Consider the following 26,480-nt stretch of genomic DNA (forward strand, 5'->3'; position numbering starts at 1 on the left):
TATTTTTACTTGAGTATTGACTAAGGCTCCTCTACCCACCTCTGCGTCTGTATGAACCTTCATCACAGGGATGTTCAATGACAAATCCACTCTTCAAATCATGTACAAACATATTTCTGCGTGTATGCAAAGACACTTGCCTGCTTCATAACTACAGTTTGATATGTTGTTTGCCGTGTTATGCAGTATTGTGTAGCGCAGAATTCACGATTTTAAATCATTTTCATGTTTTTGTTTATCTCTAAGAACAATATCCAGCATACATTACGCTAATACATCATACAGCCATTGGGAATCCCTGTGGTGTCGCCCAGTCCTGACTGCTAGCTTAGCTACTGAGATATAGGCTAAAAATACAACCAAGCTAGCGTTAGCGTAACTCTTATCTTGGTTGTTCAATAAAATCATAAAGAAAACTGTGATTGTAAGTTTATTCAGCACTAAATGAACCTCAGAGACGAGTTTTTACCCTTTCAGTCAGAGAAAAAGAGCCAAACTGAGGTAAGATATCTAGATAGCCAGGCTAACTTTAGCTTTTAGCTTGTCTGCTTCGACTGACGAGTCTTTTCTGTGGTTTGAGTGATTCATTTTCTCCACTGTAACGATGATCAGAAGACGTCCTCAGTAGCAGTGGTAGTTTTTCAATGTTTCCTCCCCTCTACATCAGAAGGGCCTTTGCCCAGTCTTCATATTGGAGAATCTCCGTCTAGAACAGGGGTCTCAAACTCAAATTGGTGGTCTTCTCCAAGGAGGGCCAGTTGGAAAAATGCAGGAAAAAATGTCATATATTTTATGTGCATAACATTCACACTTATTTAAACACACCTTAGTGTTTATAAGCAATAGTCTGTCACCATAAACCACTACGGCTACTAATAATAAAAATAAAATTGATAATTAAGGTCATTATTGGTAGAATAAATGCAATAAATCAAGTCCACTTACCTTTAACAGCAGGATTACGTGGTAATACCATTCATTTCTCAGTTTTGATGCGCTGTATCCCTCTTTGTGTCCTGAATGAATCCATGAAGGCAGATTTAACTACCTATCAATCCAGTTTAGAATAATAGCTAAGTTAGGCATTATTGTAATAACTGATTTATAGTGATTGAGCTATTATAGCTCAATTACAGTCATGCACGCTGAGTGTGCAGCGTTCCTGCTTTTCAGTCTGGGCTAATTTTACAGAGTTTACCATACCGACTAAGCTGCAACATCCTAGCAAACACCTTGGATACAGTAGCAACCATCTAGCAACACCCAAGCAACCATCTAGGATACCAAAGAAACTGCTTGGCAACACCTGAGTGACAACCTTTAACAACCACAGTGACCTCTGATGAAGGACTAGAGGATGACCAACACATACTGTGCAGCAGCAGATGAGCTATCATCTCTGACTTTACATCTACAAGGTGGACTGACAAGGTAGGAGTGTCTAATAGAGTGGACAGTGAGTGGACACAGTGTTTAAAAACTCCAGCAGCACTGCTTTGTCTGATCCACTCAGACCAGCGCAACACACACTAACACACCACCACCACGTCAGTGTTACTGCAGTGCTGAGAATGATCCACCACCCAAATAGTACCTGCTCTGTGGTGGTCCATGGGGGTCCTGACCACTGAAGAACAGGGTAACAAAGTATGCAGAGAAACAGATGGACTACAGTCTGTAACTGTAGAACTACAGAGTGAGACTATACGGTCAGTGGAGCTGATAGAATGGTGGTTTTAGTGTAATGGCTGACTGGTTTATATACTCTCAGTGTTATGTATATGAATATAACCGTTAATTGTAGTGAATACGTGATGATTCTCACTGACGTGTCATCTGATAGATTAGTTTATCTCATTGACTCGGCTGTTGGGACTTATAGCAAAATAAACGCCAACACTGCTTATAAATAAAAACATTGTAAAAATGAAGAAAAAGAGAAGGAAAGGAAATGAAAGCTGTTCCTTTGAGCTAAAGGTTTATGGCTCAGTGTCTCCTGGACGCCGTGCGCTTTCACTACTGTGTTTAATGCATGTTCTTAGTTGAAGCCTGTTGAGTTAGTCTTTAATCTGAAATACCTCTGATTTAAAAACTAGCAAAAGAAATACTTTTTGAGCAAAGCCAGCCAAACTGTTTGTTTATGGTAAAGGTTTTGGGGCATTACTGACTCACCTAATACCAAAACTGCTTTTAAAAGTGTTGTTTTTTCGTGTTGTATAAGCTTCAGTTTAGAGTTGATTTTTTAAAGAAACACTGTTTATTTATATCTTTAATCTTAAAAATTTGGTTTGGTTAAATGACTGAGGTGAACAGTGCTTCACCTTTTTAATTTTTTTAAACATATTTATGGTTAGAAAACAGTAAATTATGTGTTTTAAAGTGCGCCCCCTGCTGGTACAGTGATAAAGTGTTTTTGGGTTATCGACTGGACTTTTACATCAACACCAAACACTAAAATTAATTTCAAACTGTGTTTTAAAATATATTTTTGGTTGAAAAAAGCAAAAAGCATTGTTTTAAACTACTACTGTGAGCTAAGATTTTTAACGTGCACCCCCTTCTGGTCGCTGTGTCCGGTGAAAAGGTAGTTTTCAGGGCAATCAACCAGAATTTACATCAAAACACCAAACAGAACAAATTCCTTACATTTTCAAATGTTCTTTTTAATAAAAAAAAGTTTTATTCTGAACAACCTCTGAAAAATCATTTTATCATACGCCCCCATATTTCCATAAGTCCCGTGGAAAAACAAGATTTTGGGTTGGAATTTTACATCAAACACAAAACCCAAAGTTGCTTTTAAAACTGTTTTTTGTGTATTTTAGTTTGAAAAAAGTAAAATAAGTTTTATGGAAACGTAGAAACAGAGGTTATTTTGAACGACTGAGCTAAGCTGTAATGTGCGTTTTTGGGGCTTCATCTGGACTTTTACATCAAGACCAAACACCATAATTGCTGATTTTTAGATTTTTAAACTGATTTTAGTGTATTTTGTTTGGAAAAAAGCAAAGTTTTCTGGGATTGTTCTGTTTTCTTGTTTAAGAACAACATAAGTTTTGTTTTGAACTCCTCAAGAAAAATACCAAAAACAACAACAATAATAACAACAACAGTAATAATAATAATAATAATAATAATAATAATATTTTTGGTCAGTCAGGGTGTCCAGTGGTACAGTAAGTTTGTGGGAGTCTGTCTGGACTTTTACATCAAGACAAACACCAAAATTACTAATAAAACTGTTTTATATTGTTGTTTAAAAACAAACAAGAAGATGTTTTGTTTTGAACTCCTCCTTTGAGAGGCTCGTGCGCCCCCTGCTGGTCACTGTGTCAGAGATAAAGCAAACCGTTTTTTTTGGTTATCGACTGGACTTTTACATCAAAACCAAACACCAAAATAACTTAAAAGCAGTTTTGGGGTTTTTGGTTCTGAACGAGCTGTTTTGTTTTGAAAGGATATTAATTTTAATCGCGCCCCCTGCTGGTCGTAGGTGCCCGGACGCCGCGGAGGCATTTCCGGTGACGTCAGGCGCTGTGTGTTTGCATTAGGCTGCTGTGTGTTGAGCAGGAGCGGAGCGGAAGGCCGGAGCCCCCCAGCAGCCCCCCAGCAGCCGCCCTCCGAGCTCCCCCCAAACCCTCCCGGCGCCTCTCTCGCTCCTTTCGCCCTCACCACGGCCGCTCTCGGCGAGGAAACTCTGGCCTCCTCCGCTTCCTCCTCCTCCGACTCGGACACCGGCGGAGCGTCGCCGCCCCCGCGGAAAAAGCACCGAGCTTCGGCGGCGGAGGGAGCAGGAGAGCCCGGGGCTTCGGCGGGCCTTCCCGCGGCGCTGGTTCTGGCGCTAGCTGCTTCTCCCTCGGACACCAGGACAGCTGCCTTCCTCACCCGGAGCTCCCAAGCCAGCCTCGGCTCCAGCATGCAGTCCAACGGGGCGGGTCAGAGCCAGAGCCAGAGCCAGAACCAGGACCAGAGCCAGGGCCAGGATCCGGCGGCTCTCTCTTGCCTGAGCGCCGCGCAGAACGGAGAGTCTTCCTCGGCCGCCGGAGCTCACTCCAACGGGCTTCTCTCCGGCGCCAGCAACGGGGCCGGAGCCGGGTCTGGAGCTCCGACCACGGTCCTCGGTTCGGAGCTCGGCTCGCTGAAAAAGAAGAAGCGGCTCTCTCAGGCGGAGGAGGACGTGATCCGCCTGATTGGGCAGCATCTGCACGGCTTAGGGCTGAAGTAAGTGTGGGGATGAAAAATTAGATCCCGGTTCTGCTTTTACGAGCTTTTTAGTGCCTCTAAAAGCAGAAAAACAATGGGGGATGGGGCGCTAACAGTTAGGAAGCTAAGAACAAGGGGGCCGAAGCTGAAGTTGGCTTGTGATTCGAATTTTCCCGTTCCACCTTAAATGGTGCAGCAGTTACGAACAGAATGTTACATCCAGAATGTAACTGCTGCACCGTTTAAGGTGGAACGGGGAAATCCGAATCACAAGCCAACTTCAGCCCGGTTTTTAGCACGATAACAGGCTCTGTTTTGAAATGTGGAATGTCAGCGAGCTAAACGAGCCTCGCTTCGGACACGGATCACATCTGAAAACCCGATTCTGGAGAAATGTTCTGGACGTTTGCGCTTTTGTTATTGTTTTTATTGCACGGTGCGAAAAAGCATTACATCACCCCCTAATTCCTGCCTCATTAGAGCTCAAATCGACGTGTCATGGACAGAGATGGGGCTCTTTTTTACCCTACAGGCGAGCACAAAGAGAAAGATGGCTCGCCAGGTTTGTTTTTTGTCTGCTTTTTGTGGAGGATTGCGCAAAAGGCGCAGCGTTGACAGCAGCAGTGGGGCCTACAGCCGCTCAGGGGCTGCACGGTATCGACACAGTGATCACATCGCGGTTACACATCTGCTTAATTCGATATATACTGCTGCACTAGTGGCATGGGTGCAGATTGGCCTGCATTGTTTTGAGCACCATTGATGACTGGTTTGTCAGTATTTTGTCAACGTAGAGCTGGGCGATGTGATGATATGTGGTCGTTATTGTGATAAATGATGTTAAAATACACTTTGTTGAGCTTGTCTCGGGTATCGTCAGTGCTTAAAGAGCACTAAGTACCCGTCTGATTACAAAACGAGCATAATTAGGCCTGTTTAGTTGGATTTAGTGCAGAGCGGTTTGTAAAACATTGATTAAGAGTCAGTGTAGTTGTAGCTTTATTAACATTATTATTATTGTATGTAATAATAGTATTTTTATATGAGGCACTACAGGTTCTATTTTGTCTCTTCCAACTTATTAAATCTCAAAACAACACGAAATATCGTGATGCGTATCGTGTACGTCTTGAAGTATCGTGATATATTTTTCCCATATCGTCCACCTCTCAATGTCAGCGCAAGTGATGGCCCTGAAATCAAGAACAAGAAATTTAAAAACTCTGAACTGAAAAGAAAAATGTTTTCTGGAGAACCGTTCCACCAACTGCTTTGTTACACAACATGTTCTCTGGTTGTCAACTCAACCATTGGCTCTTACATCAGGTGACAACACCAGCGTTGTTTTGAAAAGAGCCAATTTTGAGTGATTTAAGAATAGTTAAATATGTTGAGGTATGTTAAAGCAGCGTTGGTGGGCATGGGGAGCACAACATGTTCCCGTGTTGTCAACCCGAGCGTTGGCTCTTACATCACTGACGCTGCTTTAAAAAGAGCTATTTTTGATTGATAAAAGAATATGTTATATGTTGATATATAAAGCAGCTTTGGTGGACGTCACAAGTGAACACCAAGATAACTGACAAAACTGAAAACCTGGAGAATTTTTCTTTTCAGGGATCACATTGTTTACATAGAGCTGCGCAACATGTTTTCAGGTTTCAGGTCTCAGACAATGGCTCTTACATCACTGGCACTGCTTTAAAAAGAGATACTTTTGAATAATGAAAAGTGGTCTAATGTATGTTGATATATAAAGGAAGCTTTGGTGGACGCCACCACCAGGAGAACCCTAAGATAACTCACAAACACTGAAAACTTGGAGAAATGTGTGCTACACAGCATGTTCTAGGTTGTCAACTCCGCCGCTGACGTTACATCTCCGACATTGTTTTAAAAAGACCTGCTTTTGAATATCGATCGATCGATAGATAGATAGATACTTTATTGATCCTGAAGGAAATTTAGCAAAATCTAATCGAATTTATCGCTGCTGTTGGAACAAAACCTCGTATCTCTGTATTTGTCGTTTTTCAGTTTTTGACAGAATCTGAAAATGCCTGTTGTTCTTTACATTGTGTGTAAATTTCATGATGAATGGACCAAAATGACTTTGGGGGGGTGGGGTGTCTGGTTCCATTGACCTACATTAAAAGTAGAGTAGGTTTTTTCCTTCTTTGGTAAAGTTACCATTTTGGAGATTCCAACAACGGCGGTATGTTGATGTGTATCGCAGTATATAAAAGCATCATTGGTGGACGTGAATGGAGCACGGCTTGCATCATTTTGACCAAATTGACCGTTAGCTCTTATGCATTATATCAAAACAGCATTAGTGGGCGTGGGTAACAGTGGGGCTGTGCTGTTTTGACCAACGCCGTTGACGTTGTCAGCTTGACTGTTAGCTGTTGCGCCACAAACGAACACCAAAATAGTTCACAAAGCCTGAAAACTCAAAGAGAAATGTTTTTTTGAGGCAATAACAATGGGGCTGCAGCATGAATCTCATTGTTTACACTGTCAGAATGAAGGAACTGCACAGGTGCATTTTTTTGTTATTCAAGGTACGAGCAACGTAAACGTTCCCTCAAAGGGACCACAGTGGTTTTAAGGTCCAATTGTTCACCTTTAATACGTTTTTTCTAGAAGGAGAAATCGCAAAGGAATATGGTACAATTATGATCCGTAACTAAAGATACTGAAGACGTTCCCTTGAGGGAGCCTCGCCAGCTCGGTACCTTTTTTCTGACCGTGTGCCAAGAGCTACACAACATGTTCTCAGGTTGTCAATGGAACCATTGGCTCTTATATAAGGAGACAACACTGACGATGTTGTAAAAAAGAGCTACTTGGTTATTTTTTGACTAATTTAAGCGTAATCTAGTATGTTTTGATGTATAAATTGCATTTTATGAAAGCAACGTTGGTGGACATGGATAACAAGCGGCCTTCATTGTTTTGACCAACGTTGTTGACTGTTGTTGACATTTTTTCACATTTCTACCTCGACTACTAGCTGTTGAGCCAGTAACGAGCACCAAAATAACCGACAAAACCCGAAAACTCGAGGAAAATGTATTTTTGAGACTATCCGATTCGTTGCTTTGTTTACAAAGAGCTACACAACATGCTCTCGGTTTGTTAAGTCAACCGTTGGCTTCCTGACATGCATTAAAAGCAGCTGTGTTTGAGTAACCTAAGAATAGTCTAATCTGTGTGGGGGTATATTGCTGTATATTGAATCAGCATTGGTGGGCTTGGCTGTAGCACAGCTTGCGTTGTTTTGGCCAACACTGCTGACATTTTTTCCGTTGTCAATCCCACTGTTGGCTCTTACACCACAAGCAAACACTGACATTGATTACAAAACCTTTGTTTTGAGAGAAAAACAATTACACGGTTCCATTGTTGTTTACTAAGAGCTGCACATGTTCTCAGGTTGTCAACCCAGCTGTTGGCTCTTACAAGTTATATTTGAGTAATCTGTGAGTAATCTAACATCTGTTGATATCTTGCCTCACATCAAAACATCATCAGTGGACACTGGACTGTCCTGTCAGTTGGATTGTTTAGCATTTAACTAATCTAAGAGACACTAATATTGCATTATTGCAACGCAACATTAGTAGACATGGACCCCTGTACACCAGTTCAGGATTATATCTGGATGAGGCCACATAAAAATGCAAGTGTAAACGCAGCCAAGACGCATTTAAAACAGATACAAATCGCTTCAGGAGGTGGACTGAGACGCATTTGAGCCTCATGTTGTAGCAGCGTGAACACGTCCGTCTCTCCAAGATACATTTGACAACCGAAACCCCTTTTGTCATTCTCTACTTGTGTTACCTGTTACACCACAAGCAAAGACCAGTGTTGTTGTCCCAGCACAACTGAAACCCCTCCCAGCACAACTGAAACCCCTCCCAGTACAACTGAAACTCCTCCCAGCGCAGCCCCATGCAGTGTGTGATCCGTGTCTGTGAGGAAGAGAATCATGGTGGACGCTCGTGTTTGGGGACGAAATGAAATACTTAATATCAACATGGACGGACGCGACTGTACAAAACACACTGCAGGTGAAGAGGCTGAATGGTTAACAGTTGGTGATTGGTTGCTGCGTACCGAGAGGATTTGCATATTCCATCCCACAGCAACCGGAGATGCATTTGACTACCGAGTGCAAATACATGGGGCTAAATCTATTCAGGATACAGTCCAGATAGTAGTGACCAGGTATAAGCAGGGTCATGGATGACCCTCAGAAAAACTAATCGTAATGACCGGCACTGCTGACGTTATGCCATGTTCTACTGGAGTGTTGGCTGGTACACCACAAGCAAACACCAGTTTTCTTCACAAAACCTGAAGACTCTTAAGGGGAAGCACACATGGATTGTTGGGTTAGTTGACCTCGACTAGATGTTCTCTATTTTTTTCAGCGGGTAAACGTTGATGTGGTATGAATGAATTGTTTTTAGTCAAGTTTTATTGACTTCACAACTTTTTCTGTTGATCAACTCTACAGTTGGTTGTTATGTCAAGAGCGAACAGCCACGTTGCTTAAAAAATACAAGAACTGCACAGAAAATTGCTTTTTGATGGAAAACTGTTGGTGCTTTTTCCATCTGTCGAATTGTTTGACATTGATCTGATCGTAATCTCATGTTTATATTGATATGAGGCACTGTGTTACGGCTCATTGGTGAACATTGGTTGACCTGCATTGTTTTGACCAGTGTTGGAGTGTATTTCAGGAATGAAAGGTTGGACTGGGGTCTCACGAAGCACGAAGCCAGCTAACTTTAGCTTAGTTCAGTTCAGCCCTGTTTTTTTCTGTTCTGAGATGGTGGATGCGGTGGATACTGCCTGTCTAACCTGCTCCAGGGCCGGTTAAGTTCAGGATTATAGATCATAAACAGCTTTTGGACCAGTCAGGGCTGAGTTTCTAGCCAGTCAGCCCATCAGGGACAGCCTTCTGATGGAGGTGGACCTTTTCGGGTCACTGTTTTTGTCTTTGTGATGTTTGTGGTGTCAATCATGTGAAAAATATTACTTTTCAGCCGAGGAAGCAAATCATACTGAGTGGATATGAAGAGTATAAAGCGTTATTACTCCACTGTGCACTAACACAGCTGTATATCATATTATTTCTTTTTCTTCTTTGGAAAATGTTCTGTCTTTCACACGATTGGTCGTCCTAAACGTCACTCCTTGCGAGTGTCTTAACCCGGATTAGCAGAGATACTGTCATCGTAAAGTAATGAGTTAACTGCGGTTCCGTTTGATGTTTGTTTGAGTGTTTCGAAGCTGGAACTCAGTAAGGAACCCTGTGCTTTGTGAGAGTTGTGCGCTGTCTGTCTAATCTAGAATCTGGGAATCTGATATATTCCAAAGTACATTGGTAACCGTGTCATTGATCGGCCTGTGTTGTCCTTTTTTGGGTCACGTTTGCTGCCTTGAATCATGAAAACAACCTCAGGAACTTGCCTGTGATTGGTCAGGATGTCCACAGCACTCAGTAAGTTGTGTTGTGATTGGCCAGTTTGGCATATTGCAGCCCAAATTAGGGCTGAACGCTTTAAGAAATATCAAAGTACAATGTTTCTGACTAATATTGCAAATTATTTTCTAAAAATTGAGATTCAGGCCTCTTTTTTTGGTAAAGAAGTTCAGAATATGCAGTTTTTCTGGCCTGGCAGTAAGTTGTGGTTGTGATGTCACAACACAAGGAGGTTCAGTTGCCTCTGATTGGTCTAACTCATCTACAGGTAGTTCACAAGCTCTGTGCTGTTAGGTTAAATTTCGCCTCTAAAACTTAAGACAAGGTTTTTGATAATGTAGGCTGTTTTTTTTTACGTTTTAAATTTTTACAATTTGCAGCTCTTGTGATTTCAGAATTGTGCTCTTAAATTGTGATTTCGATATAAAAACAATTGATCTTTCAGCTCCAGCCCAAATTATGACGAACATACTAATAAGCAACAACTTCATCAATGTAAAAGTGATATATCGTTCCGTCTGTAGGTTTGCAGCTCTCAATGTTCTTCTGTGGAGTTTGGATTGTGTTTCTCAGCTTCTGGTTTTCAGTTTGTAAGTTTCAGAGTCTTTATTTTTGCTCTGAAACTGGTTTCATAACGAAACTCAGTTACTTCATGTCTGGATGATTATGGCTGGGTTGGGTTTTTTTTTGCCTGTGGACAGTAGCAGCGCTGTGGCAGCGCTGGTGTGGGGTTGTTGCTCGGGAAAGCCGCATTAGGGAGGTATTTGGGAGGCTGTTTAGCCCGAGTTTGGGGTCGTTTTGAGGTGTGCGAGCTGTTCTCTGGCTTCATGGCGCCCGCGGTATGCGGCCTGGAGCAGCTGCTTTCCATTAGAAACGCGCCTCGGGTCTAATTTTAGTGCAGATCCTGCCTGCTGAAGCCATCGAGCGCTGCGTTTCAGGCTGTTTCTCCGGGAAATCCTGAACGTCTGGCTGGATTCTGCTCAGCCGCAGCCTGCAGGGAAATTCCACTGGCTCAGTCCGGCCACAGCCTGGATCCCTGAGTAAACATGGGCCGCTTTAAGCCAGCGTTTACGGCCCGGGAAGCTCAGGACAGGGGCTGTGGGAGGGCACAGTGCTCTCCCCTGTGTTCAGGAGGTCAAAACACAGGCCAGAATGATGCTGAATAAAAGGAAAAGTAATAATACATAATGTAGCAGTGTATGGTGATATACTACAGGAAGTGTAGGGGGCGATATGGCTCCTACTGTTTCATTTAAAAAGCCTCTATAATGTTCATATGATCCACACAGTCACTCTGACAGACTGTAATACACTACAGGAAGTGTAGGGGGCGATATGGCTTCTACTGTTTCGTTTAAAAAGCCTCTATAATGTTCATATGATCCACACAGTCACTCTGACAGACTGTAATACACTACAGGAAGTGTAGGGGGCGATATGGCTTCTACTGTTTCATTTAAAAAGCCTCTATAATGTTCATATGATTCACACAGTCACTCTGACAGACTGTAATACACTACAGGAAGTGTAGGGGGCGATATGGCTTCTACTGTTTCATTTAAAAAGCCTCTATAATGTTCATATGATTCACACAGTCACTCTGACAGGCTGTAATACACTACAGGAAGTGTAGGGGGCGATATGGCTTCTACTGCTTCATTTAAAAAGCCTCTATAATGTTCATATGATTCACACAGTCACTCTGACAGACTGTAATACGCTACAGGAAGTGTAGGGGGCGATATGGCTTCTACTGTTTCATTTAAAAAGCCTCTATAACGTTCATATGATCCACACAGTCACTCTGACAGACTGTAATACACTAAAGGAAGTGTAGGGGGCTTAATTGAAATAAAATTGTTAAAGTTTAATTTAGTTTATAAACATTTTAAAAATTTTGAAGTGATTTATTCTTTCACACATTTCCACTTATTTAGCCTACAGCTTTTAAGCTTCTTTAAGCTTAAGTGTGGGCGGAGCTAAACTGCTGTTTTTCACAAAGATGTTAAATTCAAAATGGGTCTTTTAACAGCTTAGCTTCTGTATATTAACAGTATAGTGAATAAAGCAATAATCCACTTGAGGCTGTGTTTTACTGTGATTTTATCATTTCATTTTTGTTGTATAATAATGAATGTATGATAACACAGCACTGTTCAATACAAAAAATTTGCTTTGTAAGTACTTTTTGGTACAAAATCACCACCGCGAGTCGTATTTAGCACCAATCCAGCGGCGCCCTCTTTTCACACTGGGGCTGAATCTCAAACAGCTCCCTGCTCCCTACATAGTGCACTACAGTGGAGTTTAAATACTGGATCCTGCAGCCCAACAGAGCAAAATACAGCTATGAAACAGTCATTTGGGATTCAGACACTATTTAGGGAGTACAGAGCCGTTTGGGAATCAGTCTGGGTTTGACGTGACTTCTGACTGAAACACAACATTTGAAGGGTGTAAAACATTAAAGTGACATTTTTAGATTTTTACACTGCAGTTTTACAGTGAATCATACTGTAAGTGCTTTAATTCAAGCATGTGATATTATTGATGTAGTTGTTTAGCCTGTTTGCTGTCTTTTAGCCTGTTAGCTAGCTGACCAGCCTGGTTCTAGATAAGAACATAAGTTGCTCCTCAGGTTAAACAAAGAACGGGTTCTTTCTTCATCAGTACACTCGGTGCTCCATGTGAGCAGCATGAGAGTCAAAGATTATTCATAACAGCAGAAGGATTTTTTGTGCCGTGGCGTAGAAATATATAATTCGGTTGCTGTGAGGCGTCATCAGTGTGCATATATGGTGGATTTTACAACGGCTTAGAAAGTGGCTCAGCCAATCAGATTTTAGGTCCAGAACTACCTGTTTTATAATGTTTTTGAAACTCTGTGTTACTATGCTGACGCCTTATGTTTAAAACAAACCAGAGGAGATGGGTTCTCTGTGATATGGGCTCTTTAATAAGTGACCTGTAAAGTAGATTTTATCGTTTTGATGCGCAGACAGAAGTGATGATGGCGTCGACAAAGAGAGAAGAACTGAGTTAGATCGATCAATGAATCGGATGACAGTAAATAGATGAACGGATTGTAGAAGTGATCCCTGCAGTAACAGCCTGTAGTTCAGAGAACACTAATGGAGAGATCTGTGAAGGACTGTTAGGTGGAAAACAAAAGGGACGGACATGATCTGACTCCAAACAAAAGAGCAGAACAGAGTGGAACGTTTCTGCAGAACGTTAAGGATGATGTCATTGTGCCCACCCCTGTGAATGCTTTATATACAGACATTGATGTGTGATGATGGCATCTGGGTGCAGGGGTAATGCATTCTCTCTCTCTGTCTCTCTCTGTCTCTCTCTGTCTCTCTCTGTCCCTCTCTGTCCCTCCCTGTCTCTCTCTCTCTCCGTCTGTCCCTCTCTCTCTCTCTCCAGTCAGACGGTGGATCTGCTCATGCAGGAATCTGGCTGTAGACTTGAACATCCTTCTGCTACCAAGTTTCGGAACCACGTGATGGAAGGAGAATGGGACAAGGTGTGTACTTGCTTGCTTATTTATTTATTTATTTGTTTGTTTGTTTACGGCAGTCCCAGCATCCCCTGACCAGTGTCGATAGAAAAAGGCTGGTGAGATTTTCACACTCGTAGTTGCATGGTCTGTGAGTCTCCTGGGCCGCTAAAGCTACCGTAAAGGCTAGAAATGATACGCCGATTACAGTAGGACCACCCAGTCGAAATAAATAGTTCTCCACAGTTTATAGGTTATAGGCCCAGGTTCAAATAGGACACCGTCTGGGTCCGGACTCGGACTGCGGTCTGCCTGTTAGTGACCTCTGACCCATTATATTAAATGTTTCTTATATTTCTATCTAGGAAAGTTACACTGCGATAATTATCGTTATCGTTTTATCGCCCAGCCCTCCTGCTGAGTGAACAAAGCCTAAAAGACTGGCTGCCTCTTCTGTGTAAACTGAAGCCGTGTTTGATCTACCGTGTGTCTCTTTTGTCTCTGTATGCTTTAATTTAACGCAGAGCTGTCAGAACGCTGCGTGACACACTGAGAGCAGTGCTCGCATTAAAAACAGTGGTCTTGAATTTTTGAATACATGCACAAAAAAGCTACATAACACAGTAAACAGTCAGTCCTGCTTAAGCCTTGGGTTCAGTACACGACTTTTAAAGTCTGAGCAGATTCTAACAGATTGGGTGTCTCACACTATCCGACTGGTTTTTGCCTTTTTTTTGTGGGGGGGGTGACTGAAATATTAGGGATCACACACTACTCAGCTTTTAAGCTGTTGCTGAACCGAGCGGAGCTTAATGAATTCGTGTGAACTCTCATGTTCTCTCATTACTGGGAGACGCAAATAAACAAACATGTGCTGCTGCTGCTGTTTTCTCTGCCGTTTGCGCTGAAACAGTAAAGAAGCAGCAGGTAAACATGTTTAAGAGGATCATGGATCTAAAAATGTGATGTGTCGGATTTTTAGAGTTTTTTTTTAGAGTTTAAACAAAAATAAAATCGATTGAGCCTTAAACTCAGCTCATTAAAAAGCTTCACTCCACACGAGACTTTTCTCCATTATTCCTTGTTTACTTCCTGTATTTCCTTCTTTCGCTCTCAGTTTTTATTGGCTGTTGCAGGAATATGTCCAAATTCTGTCGTTGACTAGTCATACTAAATATCGGCATTGGCTCACGGTTCTCAAATCGGGGAGTCCCTGATGGTGACGACGCTCATGATACGCTCTGCAAAGCACTGTGTGACTTTGTTTATCACAGTAATGATGAGTTTAGTCGTATTTCCCGCCTCAGGCGCCAAGTCAGTGCGTCCGTCCGCCGGTCTGGAAGCTCTGAGCGCCGTTCAGTCCTGACCAATCAAACTGCTGAACTAACTCTTCTGTTTCTGTGTGTTTGTGTGACGCAGGCAGAGAACGACCTCAGCGAGCTCAAAGCCTTGATGCACTCACCCAACGCTGTCGTGGTAAGCCTCTCTCGCCCTCGCTCTCTCTCTCTCTCTGTCTCTGTCTCTCTGTCTCTCTCTTTCTCTTTTTACTCCTTCTCTCTCTCTCTCTCTCTCTCTCTCTCTCTCTCTCTCTCTCTCTGAGCCTCTGAAGGCACGTCTGGAACGAATCATGTGGAATGCAGCAGCACTGATGAAGCTGAGCTGCTCTCTGATTGGTCGGTTTGATGTTCTGGAATGTCTCTGGCAGCCGATACTCGCCCAGATTTGGGTCGTTACAGTCTGAACAGCTCGACTCGCCGCTCGTCACTCTGACGCGTCCTGACGCCTTTCAGTCGTAGCGACGTTTTAGCGATGGAGCTGATCGAGTCCGCCTATAAATGAGCTCAATATCCTATATTGTGATATTGTTGTTTGTTGGGGAAATACTGTGATATTGATTTGTATCAATACAGTATCAATACTCTGCTCTTCTACTTAAGGACCAACATAACGTTTCTAAACCGGACGGAAATGTGAAAAAGGTTAATTCCGTTCGTTTTCCACAGGCCGTATGTTGGACTGAGGTAATAAAGTAACAGGTTTGGAAAGCTGTTAAAGCCGTACAGACGGCGTAGCAGCGTTAGCTATGTTAGCTAATGCGGCAGACAGGCGCTAAAACCAGCTGAAAGAACCGGTTCTGTTTGTGAGAAACCCCAGAATGGATCCCAGCAGCGCCGGAGAACAGGACGTTTATGAAGTACTTATAAAGAGACCTTTGTTGGTCCAGAGAGACGGGAGAGCGTCTCCGGAGAGTCGGAGCTCCAGCGTTAAGGACGGCCCGGAGGCCTGAGCGCCGCAGCGATGCAGGCTAATTAAACAGCACCAGCTTGTTAGCGAGAGAGGCTAAACAGTGTTGAGTGTCCTGATGAGTGTCTGGAGAGACGCTGCTCTGCTTCCGCAGTGATGTTGACGGACGAAGGAGGTCAAAAAACGTAAATGAAGGACAGACAATGTGGCGTGCAGGACTGAAAACATAAAGCAGTTTAGCACTAGCATTAGCATTGGCTTGGTATAGTAAAATGAACTGATAGAGTTATCAATTAAAAAAATCACTTGGCTTTCGATTTTAATGTTCAGTTCTATGAAGAAAAATATGTATTATTTAACAGAACATTCATAAACAACGTGCTTGTCATGCAGTCAGGTCAAAACATGTCAAATTACATGGTACATGTAACATCCATCCATCATCTAAACCGCTTATCCTTCTGGGTCGCGGTGGGGTGCTGGAGCCTATTACACGTAACGTGGTAAATGAAATTTTATTTAAAGAATAACACGCTCACTGGCGAAGCTGTGATTTAAATGTCTTAATTTTTCAGTTTTAAACATTTTAAGCCAAATTTTTAAGCCTTAAACTGAGATTTAGCTCAAGAGGATCACACTGCTGTCAGCACTAGCTAGACTGGTTAGCTGTATTTAACGTAGTTAGCTACATTAGCCTGGACTGATAGTTGGCGGTGCTGAATAAAAGCAGGTCATGAGCTCAGACACAGTGGAGAAGTGCTTATTTCAGTCTCTGATACATATTTAACAACGTCGGCTAATAAACGTGATAAAAATGCTGTGTTTAGCGATTATGGCTAGCAGCCCGACGCAAACATAAAAAAAAGGCTACATTAGGTCGACTCAGCCAACGACTCTGAGACTGGAAACACTTGGAGTCGACTCTTCGAGTCTGTTAACTCTGTTCTTTGATCATAATCGGTTCAAAGGATGTTTTTATGGAGGCGAGTGTGACGCAGGGCGTTAAACAGTCAACACAAGTCGTTTTCGATTTAAGGTTGAAATAAACCGTGATTACAAACAGTAAAAGGGGCAAAAACTGAAAAACAAACAGTATTTTTCACAGAGTGTCACGGAAAAGTCACAACTTCTTATTTGCCTGCCTCTTATTCAGATTTTCTGTTCCGCCCTAAAGGGGAACTCTACCAATTTTCCCAAATTTCTGTAGGAAATACGGAGGTTGACATATAAACATTCAGAGTGGTTTGATGTGAAAAGGTTCATCTGCAGCGAAACTTACTGACACCATTTTACTTACTGTCCAAAACTGCCAGTTAACCCACACAAGTGTATTATGAATTGTTGACAATGGTGAAATACTGGTCAACCTGGGGAAAAAAAAAGTTTTCTTTGGGCACAACACCCTCTATTTATCCCTCCACAATGAATAGACTGAAATAAGCTGAGTAAAGTACGTTATAGACCAAAATAACAGTGTCTCAGTCATCAGGCAGTGAATTCATAACCATTTCATGTAGGAACTTTCTGTGAGGGAGCTTTTAGAGGTGGACGTCTGGTTCCTATCACCACCACTGTGAACAGTTCTGACTCGGTAAGTTTGTCTAGAACAGAGTGTTTCACACCAAACCGCTCTGAATGACTCTGTTTACATCTTAACTGTTTAATTATGTGGGAATTTTGTAAAATTGGTGGGATCCCCCTTTGAATCTGATCTGAGCTGCGTTCCTGAATGGGTAAAATAACAGACGTTCTGGCTCTCGGTCCCTGAACCTACAGAAGTTTAATAAGTTTAGTAAAGAGGGGGTGTGTGGTGTGTGTTGGGGGGTGGGGGGTGTTCCGCCCAGCATGGACGGTCAGTGTGACACACAGATAAGCGGTGTGTGAACCTCCTTCAGTATCAGCTGAGAGCAGAATTCAGTGCTGAGGGTGGAGGTTACAGAGACACTGCGACTCCAACAGCACTTTATACAGATCAAATTACCGTTAAATACTCGGTCTCCTCCCCGTGAGCTACCGCGGCTCGTTTTCTTCTCCTCTCACGCTTCTTTTTCTTCTTCTGTTGTTTAACGGGTGACGATATCCTGCCTCTGCTTCCTGTAAGCGGTCCGAATGTCTTTGTGCACCCAAAAATGAAATAAAATTGCTTTCAGTGACCCTAAACCTTAATTACGATTATTTTATTTAAATAAACAATCGAAAATTCCATCTTGTTATTAGGAAAACAATCCCAACACTCCTGGAACTTTACCGAATTCCACCATGAGGCTGTTTTCTGAGTATGTGATGGTTACATTCAGTATTTCTAGAACACTGAACACACTGGACCTTCAACGAGACACGTTTAGACCGATTATATAGCCTGTAAACGACCACCAGCAGTGGCACCGTACATCAGATTAAAGCTGCATAGAAACAGGTAGCCGATTGGATTTTGGCCCACTTTGCTGCATTTCCTGTTTACTGAATAAAACTAGTTAATAAAGCGAAAAATTACTGTTCTTACAAGATAAACTTAGAAGCATTAATTATCGTAATATGCATTATATGGGCCACCCCAGCATAAACGATAAAAAATTAAACTGAACTAAAAACAGTTCAAGATTCAGGTTTGTTTTTATATTGTTTGTATTTGTGTTATTTTCTGGGGGTAAAGGCTTCCCCTCTCTCTCTCTCTCTCTCTCTCTCTCTCTCTCTCTCTCTCTCTCTCTCTCTGTAGAGGATGAAGTTCCTGCTCCTGCAGCAGAAGTATCTTGAGTACTTGGAGGACGGGAAGGTTCTGGAAGCGTTACAGGTGTTGAGAGGAGAACTGACGCCACTCAAGTACAACACAGACCGCATCCACGTTCTCAGCGGGTAACTGACCGGCACGCCAATAACCCAGAACCTCGGATCTGTAACCTTTAACTGATGAGCGTATAGGCCTGATGAAACTTTAAGGCAACTTTAGGAAAAGAACAGCAATAACAGCGGGAAAGATACGTGAAGATGATAAAAATGCTATGAAAATGTAAATTGGGCGTCGTGGATAAAATATGAGCAGCTAATTTGATTAACTAGTGAAGTAACTTTGTTGAATGTTTTTTGCATGTAAAGTCAGTCTAAGCAATAACAAGAGTTACAGCAGCATTACTGCTACTGAGCGCTGATTGGTTAGCGTTGCTGCTGCTGAGCGCTGATTGGTTAGCGTTGCTGCTGCTGAGCGCTGATTGGTTAGCGTTACTGCTGCTGTGTGCTGATTGGTTAGCGTTACTGCTGCTGAACACTGATTGGTTAGCGTTACTGCTGCTGTGCGTTGATTGGTTGGCATTTGAGTGTCGCCGTTTGCTGAATGAACAAGGTAACCAATCCAATCTGTCGGTCACTAAAGCCAAACTGAGCTGTTGGCTACGTTTAAACACCTACATTTTACCTGTGTTATTTCCTCCAGCACATTTTTACATTTGTAGTGAAAGATGTGCATTTTCAATAGAAGTGTTTCAGTGCAGACTACAGACTAAACTTCAGCACAGCTTCATCAGACCAGGGTGGTCTCTCCCTCATATACAGGACAGCAGGGGGACACGTCAACAAAGAATGTTGAAAGACTTTAAATGAACTTTGACCAGGAAAAACTTTAATTAAAATACCTACATTTACTGTGTGTGTTTTTGTCATGCAGGTATCTGATGTGTAGCCATGCGGAGGACCTGAGGGCGAAGGCTGAGTGGGAGGGAAAAGGGGTCAGCTCACGCTCCAGACTACTGGACAAACTACAGAGTGAGAAACCCCAACACTCTCTCAGAAGAGCTCTGATCTGTTCTTTTCACATTGAGTGTACACATCCACACAGCCTGGCCCCAGTAGATATACAGCACTGTGCAAAAAACCAGAGACCACCTTTCATTTATTTAGCTTCCAGTCAAAACAGCCATTAAGCACGAGTTATTCTATCTATATTATTATAGATATTTCTGAGGAGGTTAGAGAGAAGATAATCCACTTGCTTAAGAAAGGAGAAAGTCAGAGTGAGTTTCCAAACACTGATTAAAAGCTACTGAGAAAATGTGGCTCCTAACAACCACCTGGAAGAGCTGGTCGACCCCAAAACTGCCCCCATCAGATAAACAGCACTTAAAGCTTTCATCTTTGAGAGAGAGGAGAAAATCAAGCTGCTTCAGATCTGAAAACATCCACAGGTGTTTCTGTCCATCCTTCCACTGTGAGAAGACGACTCAGCGCTGTGGGTCTGAAAGGATGTGTAGCTGATCAAGAAGAACCTCACTGAGAAAAGGAGACGGACACATCAAACAAAGAAGCTGAATGATGGACTGACCACCCCAGAGTCCAGACCTCAACACCACTGAATGTGTTTGATTACTTCAGAAAATCATCAACCAGCTTCTAAGACTGAACTTTGGAGGTGTGTCTGCAGATTCTTTGAGGAACTGAAAGTGAGTCTCCTGAAAAGAGTGGAAGCTGGAATAAAGGGACTCACTGAACACTCAAACCATCTGATAGTAGATTTTGCTGCTGAGGCTTCTGGGTAACTTTCTGATGCAGAAAAATGAATAGCTTGTTCTTAATAGCTGTTTTGGAAATTAGATTAGTGTATAGTGGTCTCTGACTTTTGCACAGAGCTGTATGTGCACAGATACTCTTACACGTTTATACACGTCCAGACTCGCGTTTTCAGTTATAATCATCTCTGAGTTGCTGAGCTGGTTTCTTGGTGCCAGAATAAGATTAAATGTGGGCTGTAAAGAGCTTAATAGGGTTTAATCATTATTGGCATTGCAGTCCTTTGTTTGAAGGGGAATTCCACCAAAATTCCTCCATAATTCAGCGTGTGAGGTGTAAACAGAGTGATTCAGAGTGGTTTGGTGTGAAATGGTGTCTTTACAGTGGTGGTGTTAGGATCGCCATGACTACAACACAGATATAGACATTTTATTTACTATCCAGAACCACCAGTGAACCTACACGAGTCTTCTGAGTTTATATGGAATGTTGATGATGGAAAATAGTGGAAAATCTGAAATAATAAGTTTTCTTTGGGGACTATTTTGCCTCACAGCGCCCTGCATGTATCCCTCCACCATGAATGGAGTTTAAGTTCTCTAAACTATCATAAAACAGTGTCTCAGTCATCAGGCAGTGAATTCATAACCATTTCATGTAGGAACTTTCTGTGAGGGAGCTTTTAGATGTGGACGTCTGGTTCCTATCACCACCACTGTGAACAGTTCTGACTCTTTAAGTTTCTCTAGAAACTTTGTTTACATCTCAACCACTTAATTATGCAGAAAATTTAGGAACATTGGTGGAATTCCCCTTAAAGCCATGTCTAGAAACAAATATAATTTGATATTAAGGATTGTTGCTAATTATTGTGCCTGATGACAATAAATATATGTAGACACACAGTAAATGACACACAGCGCCATCTAGTGTACCGACAACTACACAATTGCCATATTTTCCTGCTAAAACTGGATTGAGGGACAAAACAGTTTAATCATTTTGTCGAAAATGCCTCTGCAGTGCGTCATCAATCTCAAACAGATGTTTAGTGTGTGTGTGTGTGTGTGTGTGTGTGTGTGTAGCATACCTCCCCCCCTCGGTGATGCTGCCTCCACGGAGACTCCACACACTCCTGCGGCAGGCGGTGGAGCTGCAGAGGGACCGCTGCCTTTACCACAACACCAAGCTGGACAACAGCCTGGACTCAGTGTCTTTACTGCTGGACCACGTCTGCAGCAGGTACCCCCCCGACACACACACCTGAGACCACTACGGTGGTATAAAGCCCCCCCAGCATTATGTTAATGTTAACGTACTATTAAAATCTCATAGGGACGCTAGCAGAACTTAGCATTTTTGGCCATATCTGAAACAAATACTGCCCATTAGGGCTGCACGATAAATCGAATTTTCATCTGTGCAATGATTGTTTACACATTGTGTTATAAAACGTTCAGTATATTATTATTCTTAAAATGCTCTCTTTTCCCTGGGTAAAAGATGCTAAAATGGCTAAAGGCTAACAGGTAGCTGTGAACTGTCGGTGTCTTGGCAGTGTAGTGAAGTATGGCTGCCTTCGAAGTGCATCTCGATTCGGTTGCAGGTGCCTCAATCACTGTGTTAACAGGCACTGACTTACGACACAGCAAGACATCGACACAGCCTTCAGTTTGGGACACAGCCTTCAGTATGGGACACAGCCTTCAGTTTGGGACACAGCCTTCAGTTTGGGACACAGCCTTCAGTTTGGGACACAGCCTTCAGTTTGGGCCTCTAAATACTGATTTCCTGTTTGTGTCTGTGTTTTTCCAGAAAGCAGTTCCCGTGTTACACCCAGCAGATCCTGACAGAGCACTGTAACGAGGTTTGGTTCTGCAAGTTCTCCAACGACGGCACCAAACTGGCCACAGGCTCCAAAGACACCACCGTCATCGTGTGGCAGGTGGACCCGGTCAGTGCAGGGCCAGTTCAGCTGACCCCTCTGTAGGATAAACCTCTGTTCTGCATTCTTTTCCGGTTCTCCTGCTCTAGAACACACTTGGTTTAAGCTCTTTAGATCACTATCAAGCACTGTAATTTAAAAATTATACAGGGTGTCCCAAACAAATTGACATCATTTGAGATGTGAATATCTGAGTAAATACATATTAAAATTAAATAAACGGGCTTCATGATGAACAATACAAGATTTATTTATCAAAATTCGAACAAGAAATTCAGAGGGATGGAGATTTAATAACCCATTTCACAGCTTCACAGTTGTAATATCTTACGATACTGGTGGTCGTCCAGACCCCTTTGTGCTGCACAGACAGCCTTCCTCTTTGAATTTTTTGTGCCGTGTCCAAATCTGCTTTCCAGTTGGTGCATTTTACTGAATTTTCTGGAAAATGCCGCTGCACTCTTGTTTGACTGTGTTTGAGCATATTCTAACACACACAATGCCTTTTCATTTCTAGCGAACTCCATTCTTCACCCTGGAAAAAACATTAAAAATTAAACTTGGTTAGTTTTTACTCATTTTGTTAAAATTTGAGATCATTTGAGGGAGAATTGGCTGTTATTAGACTACAAAATCAGTTTTTTTGGGACACCCTGTATATACAGTTTTACCTCAAACCCAAATGTAGTCAGTCAGGCAAGGCATGTATCAGGAGCTACGAGGCTAACAAGCAATGGAAGATTGAACCCGAACGATTAGCATATCGATACACATATCGTGTATTGTGAAAATTTCTTGTTTTTGCCGTATCACCCACCTGTGTGATGTTATGGTGATGACTGTGATTTGGTCACAGTGCTCTATATTCACCGCAGCGCACCCTCTTCGGTGTTCTACTGCTTAAATTAGTATCAGGTGTTTTTAATCAGGCTGTTGATTTGGTCATTTTCTGTCTGATTGCTCATATTTGTCTCTAAAAGCTGTGCTTGTTTTAATATAATAACTACACACATCACCTGTTCCCTCTCATCAGGAGACACACCAGCTGAAGCTGTGGCGGACGTTGGAGGGACACGCTTACGGAGTGTCTTACCTGGCCTGGAGTCCGGACGACACTTACCTCATCGCCTGCGGACCGGACGACTGCTCTGAACTCTGGCTCTGGAACGTACAGGTAACCCCACCTCCAGAGGCACTGTACCTCTAACGGTCCTGCAGGTAACCCTGCCTCTAGAGGCTTTGTACCTCTACTGGTCCTGCAAGTAACCCTGCCTCTAAAGGCACTGTAATGCTACCTGTCCTGCAGGTAACCTGCCTCTAATCGCACTGTAACGCTTCCTGTCGTGCAAGTACCCCCGCCTCGAGAGGCACTGTACCTGTACCTGTTCTGTTCCTCTGTAGGCACTTTGCCTTTACCTGTCCTGCAGGTAACCCTGTGTCTAAAGGCATTGTACTTCTGCCTGTCCTGTAGGTAAACCTCTAGACGCAGTGTGTTACTGCTACCTGTCCTGCCGAGCTTCAGTTAAATTAAATTTTTTAGCTTAGAGTCCAACCCGCAACTCCAGGTTCAGAATCTAAACCAAACTGCAACACGACTAAATATATATTTTTTTTAATTACAAATTTGTTTTTCCTTATAATGAGTTTATGGAGAGCTCAGAGTGCATCACATAATTATAATCACATTATTAAGTTCAGTGTTGAGTGAGTTTTGTCTCCCCCTGGTGTTCAGACAGGAGAACTGCGTACGAAAATGAGCCAGTCTCACGAGGACAGTCTGACCAGCGTTGCCTGGAACCCTGACGGTAAAAGATTCGTGACGGGCGGACAGCGGGGGCAGTTCTATCAATGCGTGAGTCGACCGAGACCTTTTACCGGACTGGCTTATTGATTAATTTACTGTGTGATTGATTACTGTGACTGTGCTGTGTGGTCAGGATCTGGACGGTAACCTGCTGGACTCATGGGAAGGCGTGCGTGTGCAGTGTCTGTGGTGTCTCAGTGACGGACGGACTGTTCTGGCCTCCGACACGCATCAGCGTATCCGTGGTTACAACTTTGAGGACCTTACAGATAGAAACATGTCAGTAGCACTTCCTGTGGCTTCTGTATTACTACTATTATTGATTACTTCTATTACATCTACTTCTATTATACTAGTACTGTTATTATTAAAATATTACTACTACTGTTATTATTAAAATTTTACTACTACTGTTATTATTAAAATATTATTACTACTGTTATTATTAAAATATTATTACTACTCTTATTGTTATATTACTACTACTGTCATTAAAATATTACTATTATAATTTTACTACTACTGTATTATTAAAATATTACTACTACTGTTATTAAAGTATTACTATTGTTATAATATTACTACTACTGTTATTGTTATTACTACTAGTTATTATTAAAATATTGCTACTACTGTTATTACTTGCTATTATTTGCTATTACTTCTATGAGTTCTACTGTTATTATTAAAATATACGTTATTGTAATATTACTACTACGGTTCTTATTAAAATATTACTACTGGTATTGTTATAATATTACTACCACGTTATTGTTGTTATTGTTATTATTGTTGTTTATTATTATTATTATTATTATTATCTTATGGCTGTACAATTGCTAATATCCCTACTACTACAGTTATTAATACAATTTTACTATTGTTATTATTCTACTACCACTACTATTGCTGTGATATAATAAATATAGATTATAATTTATATTGAAATACTGAAATGTATCTTCTCTCGTGCAGAGTTCAGGAGGACCACCCTATCATGTCTTTCACTGTTTCCAAGAATGGAAGATTAGCTTTGTTAAATGTAGCAACTCAGGTAAGGAACAGAACAGTAAATAAGATGTTTTAGTGCTGGCATTGCAGAATCATGAGGTGTCTGAACTCTGTTCTCCAGCAGAGGGCAGTGTAGAGCCTGTTTTACGTTTTAGTCAGAGGAAGAACTGCTGAACACGGCGGTCAAAGCTGCTTAATGAGGAGGCTGGCTTCGTCCTGTTTCCCCCGTTTCATCCAAACGGCAGCGAGCGAGTCCTCAATGAATGGGGGTGAATGGAACCGAACGGCTAAAAACAGAGTTAAAATAGTTTCTAATCACTGTCACAGAACTTTCCTTTAATTTTAGAAAGCAAAGCATTACTGCTACTGAGAGCTGATTGGTTAGCATTACTGCTACTGAGCGCCGATTGGTTGGCATTACTGCTACTGAGTGCCGATTGGTTGGCATTACTGCTACTGAGCGCTGATTGGTCAGCATTACTGCTACTGAGCGCTGATTGGTTAGCATTACTGCTACTGAGCGCTGATTGACGAGCGGAGCAGCTCATTGGCTGTTTGCACTTCCTGACGTGAATGTACATGAGACACCATGTAACTATAACTTGAGTTCAAAAGCTCTTAAAAATATAACAGCGGTGTTAAAATGTTTTACGCTGTTCAGGAAATTAAAGTGTTCTTTTACAGTAAAAGGTGTTTGTAAATTATGATTTTGCTCAAATGCTCCATCTTAACCCATTCATTTTGGACTCATTCGGGAGCGCCCTCTAGTGTCTGGGAATGTGGTTCCATGAGAGCGCTGATGAGCATCAAGTTCATTTTTATACTAAATGATAAAAATGTAATGGAATAAAACTTTCAGTGTTATTTATTATGCTCAGCGTTGGATTCCTCACTTACTGTGTGTACAAACTCACTGTGTTCCAGCTGAAAGATACGAGGTGATGTTAGCTGAGGTAAAAGACCGTTAGCATCTGTCTGTTTACATAAAGGTGTCTCTCTCTCTCTCTCCCCCTAGGGAGTCCATCTCTGGGACCTGCAGGACCGTGTGCTGGTCAGGAAGTATCAGGGAGTGACCCAGGGCTTCTACACCATACACTCCTGTTTCGGAGGACACAACGAGGACTTCATTGCCAGTGGCAGCGAAGGTACACGCAACCCCGCCACTGTGACCTCTGACCCCCAGGACAGTCACCACTGTGACCCCGCTGTCCTGCATCGTGTGACTTCAGGCCACACTTGCTAACTTTTCAGATAGCAGAGTCAGTTTTTTGTTGGCAAACTTGAGTAGAGTAGTTGGCACAGTTAGCTGACGTTAGCTGTTTACAGTTAGCAGAGTTACCTGATTAGCTATTTTAAGTGATAACAGTGTAACTGATTTACATTAAATGCATTTAGTTTATTCGGGATTAAAATACTGTTCAGACTTAAATTAAGCTTTATTAAATGTGTATAACGAGTTTTGATAATATCAGCATAGAATGAGATTTAAAAGTTTGTCATATCATTATGATCTACTGTTAGTCAAGTTTTACACTGTGTACATTATTTTCTCTCTCTCTCTCTCTCTCTCTCTCTCTCTCTCTCGCTCAGATCATAAAGTCTATATCTGGCACAAGCGCAGTGAGTTGCCGATAGCGGAGTTGACGGGTCACACTCGTACGGTGAACTGTGTGAGCTGGAACCCGTGTGTGCCGAGTCTGATGGCCAGCGCCTCCGACGACGGCACCGTCCGCATCTGGGGCCCCGCCCCCTTCCTGGACACACAGGAAGC

General features: G+C 42.3%; 1 protein-coding gene across 1 annotated transcript in view; it reads left to right on the plus strand.

The window, feature by feature from the left end:
• The first annotated feature begins 3,561 nt into the window (after positions 1-3,561).
• wdr26b (WD repeat domain 26b) overlaps positions 3,562-26,480 on the plus strand; it is a 24,086-nt gene continuing 1,167 nt past the window's right edge. Inside the window, exons 1-13 of the mRNA XM_036582499.1 lie at positions 3,562-4,221; positions 13,136-13,235; positions 14,628-14,684; positions 18,169-18,305; positions 19,111-19,208; positions 21,035-21,191; positions 21,765-21,903; positions 22,928-23,068; positions 23,627-23,746; positions 23,832-23,977; positions 24,674-24,752; positions 25,725-25,854; positions 26,300-26,480. The exon at positions 26,300-26,480 is cut by the window's right edge and continues 14 nt beyond it. Coding sequence (XP_036438392.1) covers positions 3,917-4,221; positions 13,136-13,235; positions 14,628-14,684; positions 18,169-18,305; positions 19,111-19,208; positions 21,035-21,191; positions 21,765-21,903; positions 22,928-23,068; positions 23,627-23,746; positions 23,832-23,977; positions 24,674-24,752; positions 25,725-25,854; positions 26,300-26,480 — 1,790 coding nt within the window. The 5' untranslated portion in view covers positions 3,562-3,916. The remainder of the gene's footprint in view (positions 4,222-13,135; positions 13,236-14,627; positions 14,685-18,168; positions 18,306-19,110; positions 19,209-21,034; positions 21,192-21,764; positions 21,904-22,927; positions 23,069-23,626; positions 23,747-23,831; positions 23,978-24,673; positions 24,753-25,724; positions 25,855-26,299) is intronic.

This window comes from Colossoma macropomum, unplaced genomic scaffold (genome assembly GCF_904425465.1).
Source record: "Colossoma macropomum unplaced genomic scaffold, Colossoma_macropomum, whole genome shotgun sequence".
Lineage (NCBI taxonomy): Eukaryota > Metazoa > Chordata > Actinopteri > Characiformes > Serrasalmidae > Colossoma > Colossoma macropomum.